This window comes from Grampus griseus (genome assembly GCF_964374135.1).
Source record: "Grampus griseus genome assembly, chromosome: 3".
Lineage (NCBI taxonomy): Eukaryota > Metazoa > Chordata > Mammalia > Artiodactyla > Delphinidae > Grampus > Grampus griseus.
In genome coordinates, this window is record NC_139019.1 from 30135914 (window position 1) to 30161767 (window position 25854).

At 32.6% G+C, this 25854-nt stretch overlaps 1 protein-coding gene across 3 annotated transcripts in view; it reads left to right on the plus strand.

The window, feature by feature from the left end:
- NIPBL (NIPBL cohesin loading factor) overlaps positions 1-25854 on the plus strand; it is a 190716-nt gene that overhangs the window by 117682 nt on the left and 47180 nt on the right. For all 3 annotated transcript variants that reach the window (XM_082650635.1, XM_082650636.1, XM_082650637.1), the window contains exons 11-29: positions 20-202; positions 4576-4770; positions 5007-5078; positions 5175-5264; positions 6834-6937; positions 10544-10630; positions 12894-13125; positions 13930-14081; positions 14643-14723; positions 15185-15285; positions 16722-16860; positions 18421-18503; positions 19095-19227; positions 20279-20422; positions 22570-22659; positions 23757-23971; positions 24083-24185; positions 24804-24902; positions 25004-25150. In XM_082650635.1, coding sequence (XP_082506761.1) covers positions 20-202; positions 4576-4770; positions 5007-5078; positions 5175-5264; positions 6834-6937; positions 10544-10630; positions 12894-13125; positions 13930-14081; positions 14643-14723; positions 15185-15285; positions 16722-16860; positions 18421-18503; positions 19095-19227; positions 20279-20422; positions 22570-22659; positions 23757-23971; positions 24083-24185; positions 24804-24902; positions 25004-25150 — 2450 coding nt within the window. The remainder of the gene's footprint in view (positions 1-19; positions 203-4575; positions 4771-5006; positions 5079-5174; positions 5265-6833; positions 6938-10543; positions 10631-12893; positions 13126-13929; positions 14082-14642; positions 14724-15184; positions 15286-16721; positions 16861-18420; positions 18504-19094; positions 19228-20278; positions 20423-22569; positions 22660-23756; positions 23972-24082; positions 24186-24803; positions 24903-25003; positions 25151-25854) is intronic.

Sequence of the window (25854 nt, forward strand, 5' to 3'; positions counted from 1 at the left end):
TCTTACCTTTTATTAATAGGTAGTATAGATCAATCAGTGTTAAAAGAATTACCCCCCGAACTCCTGGCAGAAATTGAATCCACCATGCCACTTTGTGAACGTGTGAAAATGAATAAACGCAAGCGTAGCACAGTTAATGAAAAACCAAAATATGCTGAAATCAGTTCAGATGAAGATAATGATAGTGAAGAAGCTTTTGAATGTAAGTATATAACTTTATTATTACTTTAGAATTAAAAAGCAGATTGATATGTTTGTTTCATTTATAATTTTGGGGGGTTAGCAAGAGTACCGTGATCATAATATAGTATAGCAAGTTTTTTTCTTTGTACTTAAAAATGTGTGAAAGATGAGATCAGTTGGCACCAAGAAAAAAATTTTTAATGAGTTATAATTAGTGTCAGATAACACAAGTATGCCTCTATATGCATTTAGCAAACATTTATTGAGCTCCTACTATCTGCTAGGCAGTGAGAATAAAAATATAACAAATAGGATGTGGCCCCTATCTTTGAAGAGCCTTCAGTCTAATGGGGGAAATATGTAAACAATTGTAGTACAGTGAGAAGAGTGCAATGATAATAGTAAATACAGGGTGCTGTGGGAGCACATTGGATTGGCATCAAAATTATACTGGGGTTCAGAGAACGCTTACTGGAAGAGGTGACACTTGAGTTGAGTCTTGAAGGACACGTAGGAGATAGCCAGATGAAGAAATATTTTAAACCATACTATCACTAAATTATGAATGGATTAGCCACATTGCCAATTATCTGTGTGGTTTGGACCTGGCTTCTCCTTTTTGCCCAGCTGTGTCCTGGAATTCCTCCCTTGTTTCACTGTTTTCCAGAGCTGGCTTCTTCACTACACAGCTACCTCTCTACAACACTGTGATCACCTGTCTTTGCACTAGACTTGCTATACCTCGCCTGTCTTCCTACTGGTCCACTGAAAAAGTTCTTCTCTTTTATCCCTATCTTCCTTCTACTGGAGCAAGAGAATTGAGCCTAGCCAAGAGGGGTCAGCAACCTTGTTTGACTTAAACGGCATTCAGTGGAAACAGACTATGGGAGATCTTCACTTGTGTGCCAACTGACTTAGTCATTATGACCAAAAGAAGTGGGAAGACTACCAGTGTGTTCTACCTTTTCCACCTAGTGTCCGTAGATTGAGGTGTGACAAGCAAGGGCAGGAAGGACAGATGCATGCTGCCATTTTAAAATGTATATCGCTGATGGAAGCCCTTCACCTCCAGAGTTTTTAATCTATGTTCGTTTACTCTGATCTTCTCAAAATTGTGAGCTCTTGAGCTATGAGCAGTAGATTATGAATACTGAACAAGTCTGAACAAAGTTTTAAAATTGAAATAAAATATGGCAAAATTAATCTGACATTTAATTATATGTATAAGTGTTATAATTTGTATTATCATGAGATGTATTTACATGCAGTATATTTCAATGGCTAAAGCTAATATTTTTATTATAATCAAACATTTTGTTCATACGGGAACATATGATCTGGAAAGAGAGAAGAGTAAGGAGATCTGGTGTCCTAGAAACTCACTCCCCTTTGTATACATGCCTCTGCTTCACTTTCCTTCCTTTCCCCTGATACCTCACCCATTTCTAAAAGGAATAACTAAAAAGGAGTTCCTTAATTGCAGACTGATTTCAAATCACACTTCAACTCCAGTTAATTGAGAGTGGCTGCCTGCATTGCTAAGCTGATGAGAATTTTGTAGCTACCTCACAGTTAAGTAAAAAGGGTAGCATAATCAGAAAAGCCCACCAAATGTAAAATAGAGGAGAGAGCCACACATGCCTCATGTTTGTCCTCATTGCAACTTCTGTTCTTTGCTTTCTATGATGAGAGATATTGTCTCATCTTACGGGAGCACATAATTACATCTTAAAAGCCATGGATCTATGCCCCAAAATATTGAAAGTTAATATTAGTTAAGGAACCTTAGCTTCAGCCCCTGCTAGGAAAAAGGGAAGTTTCTCTGGGTTTTTCAAGAGACCTTAGAATATAGTTCCCTGGTTTGGGGGGGTTTATTTCTGTACAAGTAACTATAGAAAAGTTGACTCTGAGGCCACTGAAATGAGTGATGAAAGAAGCTGACATAAACAACCAAATAGCCATTATACCACACCAAAAATAATGTAATAAAAATAGAGTACAATACAAAATGTAAAAATATTATGAGAACATAGTAGCAAGCATTATCCTGATTTGAGAGAGAGAGACCTTTTTGAAACAAAATTTTATTGCAGTTTAATCAAACTGGTTTCCTAAAAATCTAAAACTACGGAAATAGTTTTGTTGAAAGATAGGGGGAACTATTGAGGGTTAACTTTGAAAGTTCGGCCACAAAGATTTGGATAGTCATAGCACAATTACAAAGTCTCTGGGTTGCTGGGGAAGGAGGAGGGGAGATAGAAGAAGCCAAAGAGACATACAGGTGAAATTTGGAAAGGATTAGGGTGGAAAACACCTAAGTCATATTTTACATACCTCTCTGTTGAATTCTTCCCCTGCTTCTTCCAGGGTAACAAGACATATAGAGAATGAACAGACGAGTCATAATGAATTGGGATCCTGATAGAACCTTATTGCAGCATACAGTATATCATAGAAGTTGTGTTTCTTTTTTTCCTTAATTTGCCATTCCTTTTTTTTCAAATTGCTTAGTTTAATGAATGTGAAAAAAAAATCTCCAAGACCTATAAAAATTACCACCGATACAGCATATTGTACGTACTTGCTAACCATAAGGTTTTTCAAGCATTTTCTACTCATAGAATTAAAGGATTGAAATAAATTTCTTATGAAATTAATTAAAATTCAAAAAGACTAACTAGGTCATATTTGAGGTCATAGAATACTACTTTCTGAACAAGTTTGCTTGTTAGTTGTTATTCCTCAAAGTAGGTATTTCGGTACTTGTTGAAAAAACGTTTAGTGAATGCTATACATAAACGACCTGTTTCTCTGACACATGCATACACACCTACTTTTATTAGTATATGAGACAACCCCTCACTAAGAGAATGTTCCAGGGCGCACTAATCATAAAAGGGGGGAAATCCTGCCTCTCCTTCATATATTTCATAGTCAAATTTTTGCCTAATTATGAAGAAAATCACTGAAGATTTAAATACATCCGTTTACATTCGTCCTCTTGCTATGCCAAACCTATGACCACAAAGAAGAGGAAACAAAATTATCTTTGCCATGCTGTCAGTAGATTCTTGAATAGGAATAACTAGGGCAGCATATAAAGGTAAGATTAGCCAAGGTATAGACATTGATTACCCACACAGAAGGACATCGGCATAAGCATAGAGTGCATGGGCCAAAGGTTGGCATCCTTAAATCTTAAGCCAAGTAGGGGACTAGGGACTCAAACAAGAGTTTTGTCTTAAATACTTGGGTATTTGTCATAGTTAAGGATTCAGAATAGAAGCGAGTCACAAGAAAGCAAGGGAGTCAGATTCAGATTAACAGACTAGAAAGTAATTCACTGTCAGCAACAAGTGGTCACTCCAACAACCAGTGTATGATCCCAAGATGTAGAACATATCAGTTCTCTATCCTGGTTTTAACGTGGTAGTGCTTATACTCTAGAGCAGGTATAGTAAATATTTTTCACTTGTATTCCCTCCAGTTCTCACTGGACAGGCATTTCTAATCAGTCTTTCTTGCTGAAATATAGTGCTTTGTCTCAGGGCTCAGAATTATTCTCAACATTATGCTTTAGGCAGCTACTACCAGTTGATCAGAGTTGATGTGTCAGATGAGATCTGTTTGCCAGTTCTGCCTAGAGGCTCCTGTCAGTACTGATGATTTTAGCAGAATGCTTATACCTCTGGAAGAATGGGGAAGGGATTGAAGGTAACATACATAAATATGCTTACCTAGCATGCATAAGCTCACAAGTTGTCTCCTTGGGTTTAAGCAAGTATATTGTTGGAGAACTGAATTCAGTATGTGAGTATTTACAACTATACAGGTTTATTCTGTCTTTGTAGTTTGCAATGTTAGGTTATCAGAGTTTGTTGAATTTATAGCTGAGTTGTGGGCTTAACTTGGCTGTTAATTGACAGTATGCGTGGTTACCCACATTCTGTAACACTTTCTCAAAAGTTTACTTTTCCTCCAATCCCCACTCCCCATTAACAATCCAAATGCTTAAAGGTGTTTCTGGTTTTTATCCAAACTCTAGATAAAGTTTGTTTTATATGTCTTAATTAACCCTGAAGTTTAGATATTATCTTTACTGACTCACTGAATACCTCTTTGAAATGAGCACTGTGGTTTAATTCCCAGAACATTCCTATCTACATTTATTAGCAAACCCATTTCATGTAAAATTTTCTAAATCTAGATAAATGCTAAAATAAGTGATACCATTTCTGTACCACAATTTATATTTCTGCTTAAACAGAATGATTCAGAATTTCCTAGACCCCCACAATGAAGATTTTTTCTTCCATGTAATTCATTTTAAAGTACAAGTTTTAATAGTCTTTTAAATGAGGTAAATTATTTGTCATGGGGATTTGCTTCTAGCCTCTAGGAAACGACATAAAAAAGATGATGATAAAGCTTGGGAATATGAAGAGCGTGACAGAAGAAGCTCTGGGGATCATAGGAGAAGTGGCCATTCTCATGAAGGAAGAAGGAGTTCAGGTGGTCGTTATCGAAACCGAAGCCCGTCAGATTCTGACATGGAAGATTATTCTCCTCCTCCCAGCCTTAGTGAGGGTAATTCATCAGTGTCAACGGATTTCTTACATAAGCTGATTTTAAATTTAGGGCTTTAACTTTGAAGAATTTTTATACCTTTTTTATGGACTAATAACTAATTTTTAATCAAGACAAAAGTTTGGATTGGCAATGATTATTGTTAAAGTATTTAATGTTCAGGAAGAAAGTGAAACAAATACATATATTTTAAGTTGTAATTACTGCATTTCAGTATTTCTTTTTGTTCATTTTAGTTGCTAGAAAAATGAAGAAAAAAGAAAAACAGAAGAAGCGGAAAGCTTATGAACCAAAATTAACACCTGAAGGTAACATTTTAGTTTGTCTTTATTCATAGTCTTCAACTTCAGTTTTCTACTTGGAATGTGGATAATAAGTTTTGGGTTTTTTTCCTTCTGTTCCAGAAATGATGGATTCTTCAACTTTTAAGAGATTCACAGCCTCAATAGAGAATATTTTGGATAATTTAGAAGATATGGATTTTACTGCATTTGGTAAAATCATTTTAAAATATATTTGTTTACCTCTAAATATAAACTGAATTTAAGATATATTTATTTACCTATGTGTTAAGCTTTCTGCCAGTTACTCTAGTGGATACAGAGTACAGAGGCATGGTCTGTGCTCTTAAGAAACTTGAAACCTAGCTGTGGAGTCAAGTCTAGTCTGTGTTATCAAGTAACTGAAAACTTTGGTATAAAAATCAAGTATTAAATTAGTTAAGTGTTGATAGTGTTTTTTTAAGAGTCCTGAGAGTGCAGCTACCACAGTAGGTTAGAGTAATTAGTAAAGCCTTTATGCAGATGAAACTTGAATGGGCCCTAGATAAGACGGGTACTAATATGAGTAAAGATGTAGAAATAGGAACATATTTAATTTATTCTAAAAGCCAGTATTTATTAAATAATGGCTGTTTGTCAGTAGTATGTTAAGTGCAAGAGGTGCAGAGATAAATACCCCAACCTCTGGCTTTAAGTAATACAGAATCTAATATGGAAAACAAAATAGAAAAGCAATCAATACAGTAGGATTAATGTAATATTACATTTACGGTAATATGTAAAGGTCATATCTATAGATCTAAAGGTGTTAGGCTTATAAAAAAACACTGCTTACAGTGTTTAGAGCTACTCTCAACAATTTTATGCCACTTTCAGTAGATACAAACACTAATTTATACAACAGCTAGATGGCGTACAATAATTCTGATATTAGTACATCAGTTTGAAAATGCATTAAAAGGTATATTACCCTTTATTTTAAAAGTATTTGTTTTTGTGACAGTTACTTGCCTAAGTATCATTAATGCATTTCCCCATTATTTGAAGTATCTATCTCATCATTTCTAAAACTTTCCAATTCTGTGCTGGGAAACTGTCTTCCATGTCATTTAAGATCCCAACAGGAAGTCATATGGCACTCTCAAATTAGGATAATTTGAGAAGGAGTTATTTACAAAGAGACTGATTACAAAGATTGGGGCAGAATACAGCCAAAACCCAGACTTCGAACTTTTACCATCCCTACACCCAAAGGAACAAGGGTAAAGTGAAATCAACAGAACTCAGTCAATAGGAAAAGGAAAAAAAGTTGTAGAATAGGTTGCCGTGAAAAAAGAAGTAATCTTTTGGTCAGAGGACATAAGCAGCTTGAGCAGACCTTGCAAGGAAGGAGTCAGGGATATAAATACCCTGACCTCACTCTCCTCCTCTTTGATCTTCTGACAGGGCAACCCACTGGCTGAACCCAAACAGAAGCCAGAGGGCATGGGAGACTGTTGATGTAGTCCATACAGGTCAGCCTCCTGGGGCAGAGAGTTTGGTTGAGAAGGGTCATAAAGTAGTAAAGATAAGATATCTCATCTTCCCATCTTAGTCAGAGCTCTAATTTTAACCTCTGTCCCCTTTCATTCAGGGTTTGCTTGAGGTTTACAGAGGCGTCCTAGGATGTTATTTTAGTTTGTTTATATCTGTTTGTATATCCAGAAATTATTAAGAAATAAAGCTTACTATTTTGAGCTGTTTCTTTTACCTAAACTGTGTATGTTTGGATTGGTTTTTCAGGTGATGATGATGAAATTCCTCAGGAACTGCTGTTAGGAAAACATCAACTTAACGAACTTGGCAGTGAATCTGCTAAAATTAAAGCAATGGGTATAATGGATAAGGTATCTACTAAAGTAAAATTTATAACTTTACTTAATTGAAATTAAAGTTTTAAAGGTAAATTGCAAAGTTTACATAAAGTAATGATGAAAAGAAAATTCACGGTTGCCTTCTGAGAGTGTAACAGAATTATTATTTATTTTTTTAAAATATATTTATTTATTGTATTTATTTATTTTTGGCTGCATTGGGTCTTCCTTGTGGTGCACAGGCTTCTCATTGCACTGGCTTCTCTTGTTGAGGAGCGCGGGCTCTAGGCGCGTGGGCTTCAGTAGTTGTGGCTCTCGAGCTCTAGAGCGCAGGCTCAGTAGTTGTGGCACACAGCTTAGTTGCTCCACAGCATGTGGGATCTTCCCAGACCAGAGATCGAACCTGTGTCCCCTGCATTGGCAGGCGGATTCTTAACCACTGTGCCACCAGGGAAGTTCCCAGAATTATTTCATAGAAAAAAGAAAAAAAAAAAAAAAAACAGGGCTTCCCTGGTGGCGCAGTGGTTGAGAATCCGCCTGCCGATGCAGGGGACGCGGGTTCATGCCCCGGTCCGGGAAGATCCCACATGCCGTGGAGCAGCTGGGTTCGTGACCCATGGCTGCTGAGCCTGTGTGTCCGGAGCCTGTGCTCCGCAACGGGAGAGGCCACAACAGTGAGAGGCCCGCGTACCACAAAAAAAAAAAAAAAAAAAAAAACCAAAGCTTGAATCCAAGAAATATTCTGCAATCATTCTAAAGAAAATCATTTTTGCATTGAAAGAGGCACAGTCCTGGATTTTTGTCACTGTTTGTTTTTTCATTGTCTCACATATTTAGATTATTTAAATGCAGAAATACACTAAATTTTTCTTTGACATTTCCTTTAGCCATTTACATTGGTGAAAGAGTAAAGCCTCGGTTTTAACACATTAATTGTTGGGGGTTTTTTTAGTTTATTTATTGAAGTATAGTTGATTTACAATGTGTTAATTTCTGCTGTACAGCAAAGTGATTCAGTTATACATCTATATATATTCTTTTTCAGATTCTTTTCCATTATAGTTTATCACAGGATATTGAATATAGTTCCGTGTGCTATATACCTTGTTGTTTATCCATCCTATATATAATAGCTTGCATCTGCTAATCCCAAACTCCCAGTCCTTCCCTTCCCCACTCCCCCACCCCCTTGGCAACCACAAGTCTGTTCTCTATGTCTGTTAACACATTAATTGTTAATAAGTACAGAACCTCATTGCTGTAGGCTTTATAATGACTTTCGTGAGTTGTCTTTCCTCTGAGCTCTCTGTTGCTGAGTAGTCTCATTACACTAATGGAATAGCAGAATATTTTTTCATTAATAATAACTTTAAACAATAGTGACAGCATCAAGGGCTAGCTTCCCATAATCTTTATGAGCTACCAGTCACCCCCTAAACCACTGCATGATTGCTATGCAAATATAATTTCAAGACAAATCCTCTCTCCTCATCTTCTAATCAGTCTCCTCTTATACACAATTATCTACTCTTAAGTCTTAAGTTTCTTAGTCTATAATGTAGAAATAATGATTTGTTCTCCAGGAATAGTAAAAGAATTAATAGAAGACTATATTTACCTGAAGAATTTATCCTCTCAACAAATTAAACTTATTTATTGAGTTTTAAAGTAGACTGGGAAATATTTTAATGTTTTTTTCCAAAGTTAAGATATAATCACTTACTCATTTTGTATTCATTTATATTAGTTTCAGGTGTACAAGGTAACAATTCAATATTTGTATGTATTGCAAAATGATACAACGGTAAATCTAGTTAACATCGTCACCACACATAGTTACAGATTTTTTCTTATGATGAGACCTTTAAGTTGTATTCTCTTAGCAACTTGCAAATATAAACTGCAGTATTATTACCTATAGTCACTGTGCTGTACATCATATTCCCAGGACGTACTTATCTCATAACTGGAAATTTGTACCTTTTGACCACCTTCACCAACTTCACCCACCCCCACTTCCCACCTTTAGCAACCACCAATGTGTTCTTTATATCTATGAATTCTTTTTTTTTAGATTCCACATATAGGTGAGATCATAATGGCATTTATCTTTCTCTGTCTGACTTCTCTTAGCATAATGCCATCAAGTTCCATCCATGTTGTTGCAAATGGCAAGATTTCCTTCTTTTTCATGGCTGAATACACACACAGACACACACACACAGACACACACACACACACAGACACAGACACACACACACACACACACACACACACACCCCACATTTTCTTTATCCATTCATCTACCAGTGGAGTGGACACTTTGGTTGCTTCCATGTCTTAGCTATTGTAAATAATGCTCTACTGAACATGGGGGTGCATATAGCTTATGAATTAGTGTTTTTGTTTTCTTCAGATATGTACCCAGAAGTGGAATTGTTTGATTATATGGTAGTTCTATTTTTATTTTTTTGCGGAGCCTCCATACCGGTTTTCCATAGTGGCAGCACCAATTTACATTCCTACCAACAGTGCACAAAGGTTCCTTGAGTTTGGTTTTTAAAGCTATACAGACATATCACATAATTAACCAAGAATTAATGTACTATTAGTTCACATTGCTATTACTGTGTGCAATGAGGAATATGTTGATTTCTTTTGTATACAGGAATATGGCTTCAGTTTTCTGAAGTGCCAATGCCAATCTTAGGTTTTATTTCATAAGTTCTATAGTTACATGTAGCTAATATTTCTATTTCAAAAGGTGAATTTGCTGAATATTTTCAAAGCATGGACAGTTTACCAAAAGTCTCAGTAGTTTAATCTGTTGTGAAATTATCTAAAGCAATATTTGGAGGAAATTTTTTCTGTAAGCCAGCATACGAATAATCAAAATGTACTTAATGTCAGGTTATTCTGTTGATGCTCCCATTTGACTCTTCTGGCTGATTCCAGTAAGTGTCCTAGCTGCATGATAAGAGTCTAAAAGGAGACCTATTCAGTCAAGGGAATGAGTAACAGTTGCTTCCTCGCAGAACCTCTAAATCAACTATTAAGTTTTTAAATATAGGAAACATTATTTGTAAGAAATGAAACATATTTTAAAAATAAGAAAAATTTCTACCAAATAAAGCAGTGTTATCACATTTGTAACTTTTATCATTCTCAGATTCAGGCTTCTGTTATTCAAAATATTACCTGGGATTTTAAGACACCCGCTAAATAACATTGTAGTGTGGAAACCATGTTATAATTAATTCAACAGATGAAATGTTTAGAGAGTGTGTGTTTGTGCCTGTGTGTTCATATGCATGTTCAGTGTCACTTTCATGAGAGCAAGGGGCCAGACATCAGAACAAATTCAGTCTTAAGTAGCTATGTGGTAAGATTTGAGTTAGTAACATACATATGTGCCCATTCTGTGTTTGCTATCTGTCTTTCAAAAACAAGTAATTAAGTTCTCTACATAATCAGATTTTAGTAGAGGATCTAAGTAGGAAAGTTTTATGTTTCCACTCTTTAAGAGGGTGTTAATGCTGTATATTCCATTGGCCAAAGGGAATAATTGTACAGAATAGTTCTTGAATAATTTATTACATTTACCAATGATTGATGGAAGAATTTATGCTTCAATTTTAGCTTTCCACTGACAAAACTGTGAAAGTCCTAAATATCTTGGAGAAGAATATTCAAGATGGGTCAAAGCTCTCCACTTTGTTAAATCATGTAAGTTTAAGATCCATGTTGTTAATTTTACCCTTTCTATTGTTAAGATGTAACATTTTTCATATGGAACTTTGATTTATAGGGAAAATTCCAAATTTCATTAATTTGAGCTTGTTACCACATTTACTAGTTCACATTTAGCCTTGCAGTTAGAATTGGATTTTTAGCTGTTTAAAATTAATGTTACACATTATCAATTCACAGATTTGATATAAATAAGAATAGTAACAGATGTAAATTCATTCAATTCAAAAGACCATTCTTTAATCTTACATTATGCTCTTCCTTTTGTAAGTGGATGAGTGTTTAAAATGTCTTTTCATTTATAAAATGTTAGTAGGTAGTAATTCTTTTCCTTGAACTTCCCTGGAGAAATAAATAGTTGGAAACCTTATGGTGATTTCCTAATGTATCCTAAAATGTTAATCCTTATGTATTGTTTTTATATGTAGCTCAAATGGTTGTTGAAAGGATATTAAATAAATTAATTCATGTAACCTGCTTAACAATGTCTGGCACATTATAAGTTCTCAATAAATGTTAACTGCAACTGTCGTTACATTTTAGTATGTTTTATCAAAAGCAGTGGCAACGTGGTATAATGATTTATGAACTGGGATCTACCTTCCTAGCATTATAGCAGACTTTCAAAATCATATGTGCATTTGAATTGATCTTGGTGTCTAACATTAATGAATTCAAACACTAATTCTTATTGGAATTTAATGTAAGAGATAAGGATCTGGGAATGTTTTGAGTTAATGAAATTTCTTTATTTTTAAATGACTGATTACAAAAGTAGTGTATTATAGAAAATTTTCAAAACACAAAAAACAGAAAGGTTCCATTTTCATCCAGCAGCAACCACTGTTAACAGTTTTGGTAGATAATACTTCCATTCTCATATGTACATATGTACTATATGTATTTAGCACGTGCACTGGATTATATCTCGTGAGGGAAATGTTCTTGATGTTTGCAGAAGCCACAGGAGTGCTAAGTGATCTACATGGAATTTAAAAATGTAGAGAAATAATGTCAGGTGGTATTTCTATGCTTTATTAAATATATCCATATTTTTCCAATGCCCTTTTTAAATTAGTTTTTGAATCATAGAAACTAAGGGATTAGAGGACCTATAGTGGCAATATACTACATTTTTAGTCTACACGTTTTATTTAAAACACTTTGGCAAGAAATTGTGGTAAATATCAAGAATCTACAGTTCTGGAGAACTGGCTGAGTCAGTTTTAATGAAATTATTTTCATTCCTGAAAACCTTAGCACTATTTAGTGTGTTGCATTTAAGCCTTAATGTTTGATATGAGTGATGAGCCTCCTAAACTGACTCTTCGAAACAGCAATTTCAATATCAAAGAAAAGTTACTTTATTTTTTTAAGTAGGTATGTAAGTAGTAAAATGAAAGAGATAGAGTTTTTAGGCATGAGTGATTTAGAAAGCCCTTCTGTGTTTTACAAATATTATATTTTATTTATTCCTTTTCCCAATGTTATAAGCTTTGAATAGCATGCATACACAAGTATTCCTAGAACATAAAGTTGATATTTCATAACTAAGGATGTGATAGAAGAATTTTCACTTTAAAAGTAAGATTTAAAGCACTTTTTCCCAATTGTAATGCAGGTTGCTGATGTGTAAATTAAAATATAGTCTGTCAGTTGTTGAATAATCTATTTTAGAAAATAAATTATGTTTTCAGTAGTCTACATAATCACCACTTTTTAGTCTCAGTTTCAAAAATACAGTATTGTTGAAAAACAGTTATTAGGAGTGATTTGAGTCGATAACATTTTACTACTTTTAAATAAGGGTCTATCCTTTGTTGTTAATTTTTATTTGCTCTCACAAGAGCAAGCAGAACTAAAAAGCTTTAATATTATCATAATGTTTTTAACCCCAAACACAAAATGATTTATGTATAATTATGATCTTTAACTAAAATCGTAGATTTGAATAAATTACACAAAAGATAAACATAACTATAAGTTTGTGATTGGAATGTCATTTAGTGGTGAAATTAGGAGATAAGAGTACATTATGTTTGAAAACATTGAAACAAATCATACTTAATGTAATATAAGTATTTGTACTTCATTCCTGATATTCTTTAAATATACATACACACACCATAACTCTCACCAAGTTTTCAACCGTGAAAATCAAATATATTATAATTTTTTAAAAATATTTAACCTATAAATGTGTTTATTTCCATTTCATTAACAATGTACTGTTTTATAGAATAATGATACTGAAGAAGAAGAAAGGTTATGGAGAGACCTTATTATGGAGAGAGTGACAAAATCAGCAGATGCCTGTCTTACAACTATCAACATTATGACATCCCCTAACATGCCAAAAGCTGTATATATTGAGGATGTAATCGAAAGAGTTATACAGTACACTAAATTTCATTTGCAGAATACACTTTATCCTCAGTATGATCCTGTTTACAGATTAGATCCTCATGGAGGTTAGTTTGCCCTTTTATACTGATAGTTTTTTAGTATAATATCAAAATTACCTGTTATATAATTTTACCACGTCGGATGGGTCAGAATGCAGTGACTTAAAATGGCACCGAAATTGTTTGATTATATAAATTGTAATAAACACTGGCTTACATTTGACTAGAATATAGAACTTGTTTTAATCCAGTACTTGTTCAGTAATAATTTCTTTAGCAACTATTTACATATAATAAGAAGTAATTTCTACTGGTCTGAGATTTTCCTAGGTAATAGTAGCTTCTGGTTCCATTTATCACTTCCCCCAAATTTTAGCCAAAATACTATCTACAAAATGGATTGATTAAAGATATATAATTCTTTCTCTTATTTATAATCTTTATAAATGAGTCATGTATGTTAACATGTATACATTTAAAGAGGAGGGCAAACTTGGATCACGAATACCTACCATTAATTACCTGTTGTTTAATTATTGCAAGTTGATTTCAAGGGAAATATAATCTTAATATCCTGCTCCAGTCAGTGGAAAAAAATAGAAATAAAGTAATCCTTAAGATACAAGAATTTAATAGCCACTGAAATGTACCATGAATTATCTGTTATAAGAATGTTGACTTTCTAACTGAATATTCCCTAAAGAATAATTTTCTCTTTTAATAAATAGACAGCTTTATTTGCCAGGTTGTATTTTTATATGGGGGGGGGGAAAGGTGTGTTCTTTTAATTCAGAAAGCGGTTTTATTATTTTTTAATAAACATTATTAAAAGTTGATATATTCCTTGTTTTGATTTTTTTTTCATTTTAGGAGGCTTGTTAAGTTCAAAGGCAAAACGGGCTAAATGTTCTACCCATAAGCAAAGAGTAATAGTAATGCTTTATAATAAAGTTTGTGACATTGTTAGCAGCTTATCAGAACTACTAGAAATACAGCTTCTTACAGACACAACAATTCTTCAGGTAAGTTTTTTTCAAGCATTTTCCATATTTCTAGACCAAAAAAATAAAGGAGAATAAGGGACCTAATTGAGTTCAGTATAACCTTGCTCACTCAATAATACCAGCACTATGTTAATTTTTTCCATTCAGAGTATTTTATATCTAAATGGAAGAAATAAGAGCCTAGGGAAGTTTTAAAAAGAAACGTTTGGGGCAGAAGACAGGTGAATGTAGTATAAATTCTAAACTGTAAATTATTTGAAAGATAAATGATGATTTCCTTTAAAATATATGAGGATACTTCTTCCAGAACAGTGAACTTTTTTTGTTTTTTACATTCCTGTGACATTTATCAATCCAGAAGTTAGAAATCAGAGGAATGGCAGCTGTGAAGGAAGGTCTGTGCTAATTTGCTTGAGGGTGAAAGGGAACAAAAGGAAAAACTAGGTGCTGATTGATGAGGGAAAAGAAAATGCTCTCGTTGTTTTCCAGAAGTTTATGAATGCTTTGGGATTTAGTAAGGCAGAATGTTAACTGAAATCTCTTACAGATGTGTACTGATTACTGTCTGTGTCTGTGCAGGTATCATCAATGGGAATAACACCATTTTTTGTGGAAAATGTCAGTGAATTACAATTGTGTGCCATTAAGTTAGTCACTGCAGTAAGTATAATCACTTCACATTTTTAGTTATCTCTCAGAAAAATAACAGTGGTATCCTTCAATCCAAATGTGCAAAAACTAATGCAGATTTGAGTTTTCTGTGAGGACTATTTTAGTATGCCTTAGATTTCAAACACTTCTAAATATTTAAAAATATTTCAGTTAATTCCTTAATATTTACTATAAAATCAATTATTTTAAATCATTTAAATCTTGGCTTACGTTTCATACCCAAGATATCATATTCCTCTAGATGAAACTAGCATACTGTGACTTCTACAAGAATGTCATAATTAATGATAGAAAAGTTGAGCAAATTAAGTCATTGCCATCGAAGATGATGAAAACATTTTCATTCTGAATGGCAGATAATATTTTTTATCACATGGTATAGTATCATTTTTGTTTATTTTCAAATAATTATAACAAACTAAATTTGGAATCTTATAATTACTAAATAGGTATTCTCAAGATATGAAAAACATAGGCAGTTAATTTTGGAAGAAATTTTTACTTCACTTGCAAGATTACCTACCAGCAAGAGGAGCTTAAGGAACTTCAGGTAACTAACTATAGCAAAGTCTGAGTATAATGAAGAACTCCATTGTACTGTAGCCATCATATTTTAATTCTTTATCATTTCTGTCTAATTTTTATTTTGATGATCAAATAAAAGAGAGGCAATTCAATCTCAGAACAGCGTGAAGAATACCGTAGGTGTGAGAAATAACAATGCACATTTTAGAGACTTAAAAGTTCAGTGATTCTCAAGTGTAAAGATCTGTGGCAAGGATTTTCAGTCTTGGCGTTATTGACATTTGGGGCCAGATAATACTTTTTTGCAGTGCTGTCCTGTACATAGTAAGATGCTTAGCAGCATCCTTGACCTCTACCTAATAGATACCAAAAGAAATGCACCTTTTCAAATTACAATTACCAGAATTTTCACTAGACACTGGCAAATGTTCTCTGAAGGGCAAAATCATCGCTGGTTAAGAACTATTGGCCTGTGAGAAGAGCAATAGGAAATACGGCTCCAGAGTCAGAGGCAGTTCAAGGATTTTATAAGCCTTACGAAGGAACTTGAACTTAATCCTTTATACAGTAGTAAGTCATTACATAATATTTTTAAAAGAGAGCTGAAAAATTACTCTAACAGAAGTATAGAAAATAGACATGACAATTAAACGCTCTTAATCACTAAGCACAGAGTAACTAAGGAATGTTATCCACTGCTGTGGTCAGCATTATTGCCTTTGTTGGCATAGGTAATCATCATGATTTTCATAACTATCATTATAATATTCCTGGCTGATTAAATGTGTTGACCTAGCATATAGGGTTATATTTAGATTGCTTTGAAGGCTGTCTTCTGTAAAATAATTGTTTTTATCTTAATTTTTTAGACTGTGTATTGATAAACATCTATTGTCCATTAAAACCTGAAGAAAAGCTATCAACATCTAAAGGAATTCTTATGTTTTTAACTATCTTTTAAACAAAAAGATTTAAAATTTGATTTTTTATATTCTGTGTCATAAAATATTCTATAACATAGATTATTTTATATTCTATGTCACTCATACTCTAACATATGATCAGGAGCTGACTATGTAGCAGATTTTAATAAGAAAATGAATACCAGAATGCCTGGGCATTGGGAAATCCTGAAGACTTCTCATTTTAAAAATCATTTTGAAAAATATTGATATTTTTTGTTATAATTGTTCAATCTGCAGTACGTATATAAAGTATAGAATTTTATATTAAATACTGCATTTTTCCTTTGACTATTTTAATTATCTATGCATAGGCATTTAGTTGGTTTTTTGAGAAGTTAGAAATAATTAGACTTAAGGATACTATTATAAGCAGTAAAGACAATGCCTAGAAATATTGGTAAAGAAAGCATCCTGAAACTTTCAGATCATAGATGACATGTAAAATGAAATTCTCTTCATACTCTGTAAGATTTAAATATTTTCTTCTCCATTAAAGGTTAAACAGTAGTGATATGGATGGAGAGCCTATGTATATTCAGATGGTTACAGCACTGGTTTTACAACTAATTCAGTGTGTGGTACACTTACCATCATCAGAGAAGGACTCTAATTCAGAAGAGGACTCAAATAAAAAAGTAAGGAGTCATTTGTAAGTTTTATAACTGTGTATTTTTGTAGGAGGAAGCAACTATATTCTCTGCCATTCTTATAAAACTGAAGTTCTTAATTAGGGCTTCATGACTGGGCTTGCAGATCCTTGTAGAGCATTAAACTAAGTTTTAGGAGACTTGCGTTCTTGTCCTGACTATTATATCCACCAGTCATGAAACATACAAATCATTTTACTCTGAGTTTGTTTCTTCAGCTATAAAATGGGGATGATAATCCTAACAAGCCTACTATTACAAGTTGTAAGACTCAAGTGAGATATTGAATGTGAAAGTGAATAATATTATAATTATAATATGTAGTATCTATAATCACATACAATAAATAATCGTTAATATAATTAATGTTAAATTCATGCAGAAAATGAGTTTATGCCCTCACTATTGAATAACTCATAGCTAAGATTTGCTTTTGGTTTTGTAGCTCTTACCCATCAACACTTAAAATTTTTCCAAGTTTTATAGTTTTACCTCAAAGAAGTTCAAAAGAAAGAGGGATAATTTTATTTCCTAATTCTGTTATAGTCGTGGCTGTGTGTATAGTAATAAATAATAAAGTGACTGGTTAATAAAGTATAAAATGAATATCAAAAATGTTGAGGTCCCTGTTGTTCTCCCCTTCTCCTAATCTCACTGTTCTCTTTTTAGTTTTTTCCTTACCATTGGTGAATGTTTATCTTCGTCCATTTATTTATTTATTTATCTGTATAAATTTGATACAGAATTTTTTAATTTACATAAATGATATAGTGACATATTTACAGCTAATTTTTTCACTCACCATTGTTTTTAATACATGTAACTAATGCTAGATTCTTTTTGATTTAGGTTAAACACATCATATGACATACAACAACTTGAAGCAAAAGTTTCTCTAGATATACTTAGAAATAGAATATTAAATCATAGTGTACATGCACTTTTAACTTCACTTGAACTTGTCAGTTTTCTCACTAAAGTGGTGTTCTAGTTTACATTCTTACATTTTGATTTTGCCTAGTCTGGTTAGTATGAAATGATACCATGTTTTATTTTGCATTTTTCTGGTTACTAGTGAACTTTTTCATATATTTATTCACTTTTCGGGTTTCCACAACTTTGAATTAACTATTTATATCCTGGTCTTTAAATTTATAATGAAGGAGTTGAATTTTTTTAGTATTCTAGCATTCCATAAACTTTGAGCTTGGAATTTTTTTTGAAATTCTTTTTGTGTTGATATTTTCAATCAGAACTGTTCTGATCATGATAAACAACTGTTGATATTTCATTTGTTAAACACATTTGTCACTCTTAACATACTTTAATAAATAAAAATGAACTCTTATCAATATTTTAATTTAGTTTTTATGAAGTATTGAAATATATTTAGTATGCTAATTGTAGCTTCTCTTTTTATATCTAATAGTTAAGATTTTTAGTATTTAAATGTATTGCCCCTATATTCAGTAATAACATGGCAATAGCAACTGAAATAACTTGTAGGTTATTTCTTATATCTGTATAAATTCATTTTTCTCAATCTAGGTTGACCAAGATGTTGTCATTACCAATTCTTATGAAACAGCCATGCGAACAGCCCAAAACTTCCTTTCCATCTTCCTTAAAAAGTGAGTAAAATTAACATAATCTGATTTTTATTTTCGCCATATAGAGAATAGTTCATTTATTTTATGTAAAAGATTAATCCAACTTCCTGCCATAATCTGAACCTTGACTATATCTCCCTGACCCCTGATTTCCTTATCTTTAAAATGAGGAAATTAGAATATTAAAAATCTAAAATCTTATAAACTCGCTCATATGTTGAACTTCCAAAGTTAAAGTTCTAGATTGAAATTCTATAATTTTTTTTCTGTGAATTTTGGAACTTTCTAATTGAATAGGAAAGTTTGGGGAGAGAGGTTTCCTTAGCTTTCATAAGAATTTATAGTAATCTCATAGAAAAACAGTGGTCATTATTTAAAATGTGTTACACTTACCAGAAAATTATGTTAATGTCAATAAATGAATTCCCTGTAGTAGGGGGAAAAAATGAAGATTGAGAAACAGATTCATTTTAAACCATATTTTATTTAATGTACTCTCTTATACCATGTTTAGATGTGAGAGAAGAGGAAAACTTAGTTAACAAAGTTTTAGTCATATTGGTGAACATGTCACCTAAATTCACAGCCTTTCCATTATTTATCTTTGAACAGATGTGGTAGTAAGCAAGGTGAAGAAGATTACAGACCACTATTTGAAAATTTTGTTCAAGACCTTCTTTCAACAGTCAATAAGCCTGAATGGCCAGCTGCTGAACTACTCCTTAGTTTGTTAGGGAGACTGTTGGTAAGAGTATAGCATTTAAAGATTATTAGATTACTAGAAGACAACATAATGAGGATGTACTCTGATTCACAGATGATGAATTCTTTAAAAATGTGTAAGGAAATATGACCATTGCATCTCTATTTTTGCATGTGCATAACTGTACACAATACTGTCAGTACCTCGTAGAAACTTTGAAATGTTGTGACTTTCGGTGCTTTCATTTCATTACATAAGATAACAGTGCTTTAAAAAACTTTTTTTTGTTGTTGTTTTTTGTTTTGTTTTGTTTTGTTTGGAGGTATTGTTAGTTAAAAGCATCTCAACACTGAGTCATAAGTTATTGTAGTTAATTCATTTCAAAGCATGAAACTGATTAATGTGAACTCTGTCATCTTTAAGAGTATTTCTAAAAACATGACACGTTTTAGTCCTAATGTAATATTGTATTAGGGAAATGCAAAGAAATACTATTGTGATTTTTCTTTTTATCTTTAGACTACATTTGGACTTGTGCAATTGTTACAAAGTTTTTGGGACCTTACTTTTTGTCAGCTGGAAAACTTAATACTATTCTGAAACCAAGATAATTTTTCATAGGCATCAGAATTCCAGCCTAACAAATTCTTACTCAGTAATAATCCCATTTTATAGAGTTTAGCCTACATTTAAAGAAAGTGACTGTGTTCTTAGGAAGGTTTAATTTTATATATATATATATATATATATATTTTTTTTTTTTTTTTTTTAATGAAAATGTTAAAAATTCCAGAAACTCAAAAGGCAATTACTGGGAGTTTCCTGGTGGCCTAGTGGTTAGGATCCTGGGCTTTCACTGCCGTGGCCTGGGTTCAGTCCCTGGTCAGGGAACTAAGATCCCATACGCTCTGGGGTGAAACCAAAAAAATAAAATAGAATAAAATTTTTTAAAAAAATTACTTTGTGGAACAATATCACAGGGGAAAAAAGTGTTTAACTTTCAAATAATACAACATAGATTTGGTACTTATAAGTTGCTATTAAAAATAGTATAAATCGGTTAAATTAAAAGAAAATTATTTTTCATGTGTAGGTTCATCAATTCAGTAACAAGTCAACAGAGATGGCTTTAAGAGTGGCATCTCTTGATTACCTTGGAACTGTTGCTGCACGACTGAGGAAAGATGCTGTTACAAGCAAAATGGATCAAGGGTCTATAGAACGAATTTTAAAACAGGTATTGAGATAAAGAATTTGAATTTGGGGGATAAGTAATAGTTAAGTACTTTTTTTAGATATTCTTCTGTTAGTGTTGCATTTTATTTTGTAGATTCAGAATAAAATGTTACTCCTAAAAATGGGCTTTTTCAAAAGCTCCACTGAGAAAATTTATACCGTAGGGTGAATTATGTGTAATAGGAACTTTCAGATGATTTATATAATCCTTAATTTACTTTCTTTTTGTGAACTACTGTTATGAATGTATGATGCTATTTTTCTATTTGGTTTAACAATACCTTTTTTTTTTTTTTAAACTATGGACGAGATGGTAGTAATACTAAAAGTTACTTAAGAAAATTGATAGGTAAATAATCTCTAATCATACCATGCACAATGTTTTCATTTTCTTTCTACTCTTTTTTCTTTTTTTAATGTCCATAACCATATCCATTGCTGGCCATGACAAATGCCTCTAATTTTTTTTTCTTGTTACTATACTTTGTATTTTGAAATAATTTTAAACTTACAGAAAAGTTTTAAGACTAGTACAAAAAGTTCCCATTAATCTTTCACCCAGATCCCTTACTGGTTGACATTTGCTTTATCATTCTTTTTCAAAATACACACGCATATGTATCTGTATATGCATTTTTATTTTCTTCTGAACCATTTTGAGCAGACAGGATGCCCCCATGACCCCTGAATTTCAAAGTGTGATTCCCTGGACAAGCAGCACCAACTTTTACATCACCTAGGAACTTGTTAGAAATGCAAATTCTCAGGACTCTCTCTGGAACTACTGAATCAGAAGCTCTGGTGGTGGGGACAAGCAGTCTGGTTTAACAGACCCTCCAGGTGATTCTGTTGAATGCTGAAGTTTGAGAACCACTGCTTTGTGTATGTTTTCTACGAACAAGAACTCTCACTTAAATATCCACAGTACAGCTATGAAAAGCAAGAAATTACCATTAATATAATACTACCATTTAATGGAATATTACCATTCCTGTTGTATTTGATAGATTATCATTTGTTGCTGTCATTATTGTAGCACTCAAATTGAACTAGATTTGACCAGTGGGAGCCCCTTTAAACTGCCTTTTGTATCTTTTTGATATCTTCCCATCTTTCCTTGAGGACTTTGTGGCCCAAGATGTTTCAGACTCATCTTTTACTTTCCTTGTGCCAGCCCTGGAATCAGCCATTTCTCCAAGTATTGCTGATTCCTTTCATTGAAGAATGGTAACTAGGTGATTTTCAATATTTCTGAGAGTAGACCTAGGACCTCTTATTTGCCACATACGACCATGTACTGTACACTGTAAAACTTGAGGGGAGTGATCCTTGGTAAATATTTTTATGACTCTTGACAGACTTCCGAAAAGCTTTTGGAACTTTACAGTGTACTAGTTTACAGTTCTGTGACTAATTTCTGAATGTATCCATTTCACTATACTCCAAGAACATAGGTTATTCTAATCTTTGTTTTCTACTTAAATATATTCTTAACCATATATTTGGCATTTCACATGGTAAACCAGAAAATAAGCTATAGACATTAATGTCAACTCAGAGTTAATTTCTCCTTCTGTATTGTTCTTGACAGAACCAAAGACTCAGTCCCTTTCTGATTCTAGATCGAATGCACAGCTCAAATATACCTACTGTATATTTAATATCCTACATGAAATAAAGTACTATTTTATGTTAATTGCAAATAAAAATATTTCCCTTTCAGAATGGTTTTTTAAAATAATATCCCAAAGACACCTGTAACACATAATAATTCAGGCAATAATTAGTTTCCATTTACTAGATTAAAAGTTTGGAATTATCTCTTACCAAACAGAAAACCAGTGCTAGACCTTCCTACCTCTGAAGATTTACATACATGTTGTTCTAATAATTATTATGTCAGCTACTTACGAGCTTCTTTAAAGAAAGTTAACATGTAGTTCATAAAAATAAAGGTTAACCTCAGCTCTTAGTACACTTCAGCTATCGATATATAACGTTTTTCAAAAATAGTATTCTTCTGTTTCTTCCTATACTTATATTTTTATCATTTATCAGATTTTTCCCTCAGATTTGTATGTGCAACTGGATGATTTGTTAAAAAACATTAGTAATATCTTTTTCGTTACTACTTGGTTTATTTTGTAGGTTTCAGGAGGAGAAGATGAAATCCAACAGTTGCAAAAAGCATTGCTTGATTACTTGGATGAAAACACTGAGACTGATCCTTCACTAGTGGTAGGATTCTATTCTCCCTTTTTATTGGAGAGTTTACATGTTTGTTTCAAACTTGGTCTGTAAGAAAATTGAGAAGTGTTGTGAAGAGGAAAGTTGTATTGGAATCTTGATTTATAAAACGGGTACATGATAGTCTAAACGAAAAAGAGTGATTATGGAATGATTTGTCTTAAATGGAATTCTGGTACAGATATTGTAGTGTACTAAAATTGTGTGACATGGGAAATATTTAGAAATCTTTCCATAGGTTATCTTTGAGACCAAGTGAGATCATTTGTCCAGGTGGTGCATGAGATGATCTGTTAGCATATAAAAAGAATATTAGAATTTTATATCTATATTTATTTTTAACTATAATCCTTAATTCTGTTTTTTTATATATTAGGTATCCAGAATATTAGTAAAAGAAGTTTATATGTAAAATTTATATACTATATTGGGGCACTTTTTAATTTTTTTTTTAATTGATGGGATATGCATCTAAAGTGGTTGGAGATAACTAAGCTGTTCAGCCAACTACTGCAGGTTTTCAGTCTTCGTGGAAAGGAACAGATTATACAGTGATGTACGTCCATTATTTCTCAATAAAAGTGAAAAAATAAACAGGAACAGATTAAAAGGAACAGATTATAGGTGTACCTTAGTGTTAATATATTTCAATAATAATTGGCTATGTATTTCTTGAAGAAGTAAGGTGAAATTTTGAAAATAACTATAGAGTCTTCTACCTTCAGCATTTTATCCATGTGTTCTAAACTTTTCTAGTTGACCCATCATCTCTAATTTTACTAACTCGTTGTGTGATACCGTCCTTAGTTAAGTAGTTATAGTAGTATTGTAGACTTAATACAGTTGTGTTTATAAAATTATCTTTTGATGTCATTGATATAACAGTTAGGACAAAGTAAAATAATAAGTTTTATATCATTTAGATATTCTAAAAGTTCTAGCTTTCTTAAAATCTGTCTTTATCTGATGGAAGTTTTTTTTAAAGTAAACCTTGATATTTGTATTCCTGATTGTGAACACTTTATCAGTAGGTTGGAAATTTTGTTACTAATTTCATCAAACTCAAATCTCACCAAATTTCTTTCCAGTTTTCTCGTAAATTCTATATAGCCCAGTGGTTCCGTGATACAACTCTGGAAACAGAAAAGGCGATGAAATCACAAAAAGATGAAGAATCATCTGAAGGAACACATCACGCAAAGGAAGTTGAGACAACTGGTCAAATTATGCATCGAGCTGAAAATCGGAAAAAGTTTCTTAGGAGCATTATCAAAACCACACCTTCTCAGTTCAGCACATTAAAGTAAGATCCAAAGAGAAAACATCTTTACTTTTTCAGTTATCTCTTTGATATCTATTTACCTACTTTACAAAAAAATTAAATAAATTAAAATTTAATGACTTTTTGTTGCAGGATGAACTCTGATACTGTGGACTATGATGATGCTTGTTTGATTGTTCGATACTTGGCCTCTATGAGGCCGTTTGCCCAGAGCTTTGATATTTATTTGACACAGGTAAACTGGACCAGAATTCCTTATACAATGAAATTGATTTTTCTAATTCTGGTTACTTGCGTTTGAGTATGATGTCTATTCATTGTTGAGAACAGATATTTTAAAAAATCATGAAAGTAACATTTGTTTCTGTGTTCCATATTTGTTAAAATATCTTTGTTCTGCATGCCTTTTACCTATTGATTCTTGTTTTACAGATAAATGGATATGTATCTGTATGGTACAGGTAGAGTGATGGTATATAGGTAGAGTGATTGATGTTATAAAAATATTCAATTCCAAGTTATTATTTAAATGATACTAAATATCCTTGATTAAAGTTACAGATAGGAAGGTTTCAGTGGGGCTACAGGTTCTTGCAGATGAAGCATAGCAATAAAAAACAGGTTTAATTGAGAATGCCAGGATAAAGGAAAGTCCCTAAAGCATAGAATGCCATACCATGTTTTAAGTTAAAGCTTTGGATCAGTAAGATAACAGATCTTTTACTCACTTATATAAAAATTAAAGGAAAGTGAGTATGATATTTATTTTAATTTTTTTGCATGTTTTCTTTCTATATTTTGTTAAATGTTATGTGTTCTAAAATTGATGAAAATGTCAATATTTGCTTGGCAGATCCTTCGAGTTCTTGGTGAAAATGCAATTGCCGTTCGAACAAAAGCCATGAAGTGTTTATCTGAGGTTGTTGCTGTAGACCCCAGTATTCTAGCAAGGGTAAAGAGGAGCACAGATGATTCTTTTTATTTGAGTTTTCTATTCAAATTAAAATATTCGTTCTACTTAGTATAAATTACGTTTTCTTTATTTTTCTTTAGCTGGATATGCAGCGAGGAGTTCATGGACGATTGATGGATAACTCCACTAGTGTCAGAGAAGCAGCAGTAGAATTACTAGGTCGATTTGTCCTTTGTCGACCTCAGCTTGCTGAGCAGTATTATGATATGCTGATTGAAAGAATATTGGTATGTTTGTTATGTCATTTTTATTGTAATTTATGAGTATAATTTTGCCTTCCTAATGTCACTTTTTAAAAATGTTAAGCTAGAAATGTAGATATCAATTATGTATTTATATTACCTAATCTGTAAACTATAGCAGCTTTCTAAAGAAGGACATATTTCAAGAGGAGGGCTGCTCAATATTGTAAAACAAATCATTGGCAAAAATTGGATTCCTTTTTACAGTTACTCTTGCCTTTTGATTATGCCAGTTTACAATGAGTAAATGATAGGAGCTACATGGCATAGTTAAATATTTTGGACAGGAATCTAGAGTAATTATATATGTACATATATAAACAGGAAGAATTGTTTCAGTGAGAACTAGGTATAGAACTTTGGTGTCTGACAGTATTTTTGGCCATTATGTATACTCGCATGTTTCCTGAAAGCTGAATTATGACAAGCTCAGATACCTGCAAGTTAAACAAGAAAGTCATTTGAGTCTTAAGACCAAACTTAAGAAACACTATTCTAAGATATTCTTTTCTTCTATGTCATTGAATTCTCTGGCCCTGAAGTATTTCCCTGGAAAATGAAAGAATGAAAAAATGAAACACTGGCATTACAAAATATCTGTAGAATTTTCATACCACCCACTGCGGACATATTGATTTCTTCTGTAACTCAACAGAGATGCATTAGGTACAGGATTAGGTATTTCTGAA